The sequence below is a fragment of the Corvus brachyrhynchos genome, unplaced genomic scaffold (assembly GCF_000691975.1).
Source record: "Corvus brachyrhynchos isolate BGI_N302 unplaced genomic scaffold, ASM69197v1 scaffold61, whole genome shotgun sequence".
Taxonomy (NCBI): domain Eukaryota; kingdom Metazoa; phylum Chordata; class Aves; order Passeriformes; family Corvidae; genus Corvus; species Corvus brachyrhynchos.
Window position 1 is genome coordinate 6829767 of NW_008236478.1, and position 515 is coordinate 6830281.

Below are 515 nucleotides of genomic sequence, written 5' to 3' on the forward strand. Positions count from 1 at the left end.
CCAGCCCTGCCGGGCTCCGCGCTGCTGGCGGCGCTTGTTGTGACGGAGGGAGCGAGGCCATGGTTTCCATTAAGATGCACATGTTTGCAATGGAGAAAGCATTTCGGAGACTTATCAGTTATGACTGCAAAAATGTCGTGCTCCCCTCGCTCCAGCAACCGCTCCTCTGCAAAAGCACAACACGGGGCCGAGGCAGCACAGGGGAAAAATCAAAATCAAAATCAAACAAAAACCAGCAGCAGGAACGGGGCCGCCTGCCTAGCCGAGCCGAGCCTTCCCCGGGTCCCGACGGGCAGAGAGCGGGTGTCGGCCAGGTCTTCTGAGCCCTCCGCTCCCCGGACTTCCAGCCCCGCGCGGGGGGCAGAGCCGGGCTGCAGCTGCGCTGGGCTCCACCGGCGGTGCGGAGCGGCCGCGGCCTGGAGGCGCTGGGACGGCCAGAAAGCCTTCTCCCTGCTGGGTAAGTCGGGGAGGGAGAGCGGGTCTCCTCCGCACGCCCGCCCCGAGGGGCCTTTCGG

At 65.4% G+C, this 515-nt stretch overlaps 1 protein-coding gene across 1 annotated transcript in view; it reads left to right on the forward strand.

The window, feature by feature from the left end:
- LOC103624635 (Hermansky-Pudlak syndrome 1 protein homolog) overlaps positions 1-515 on the forward strand; it is a 112120-nt gene that overhangs the window by 657 nt on the left and 110948 nt on the right. Inside the window, exon 2 of the mRNA XM_017725869.1 lies at positions 348-457. Within this exon, the coding sequence (XP_017581358.1) occupies positions 348-457 (110 nt within the window). The remainder of the gene's footprint in view (positions 1-347; positions 458-515) is intronic.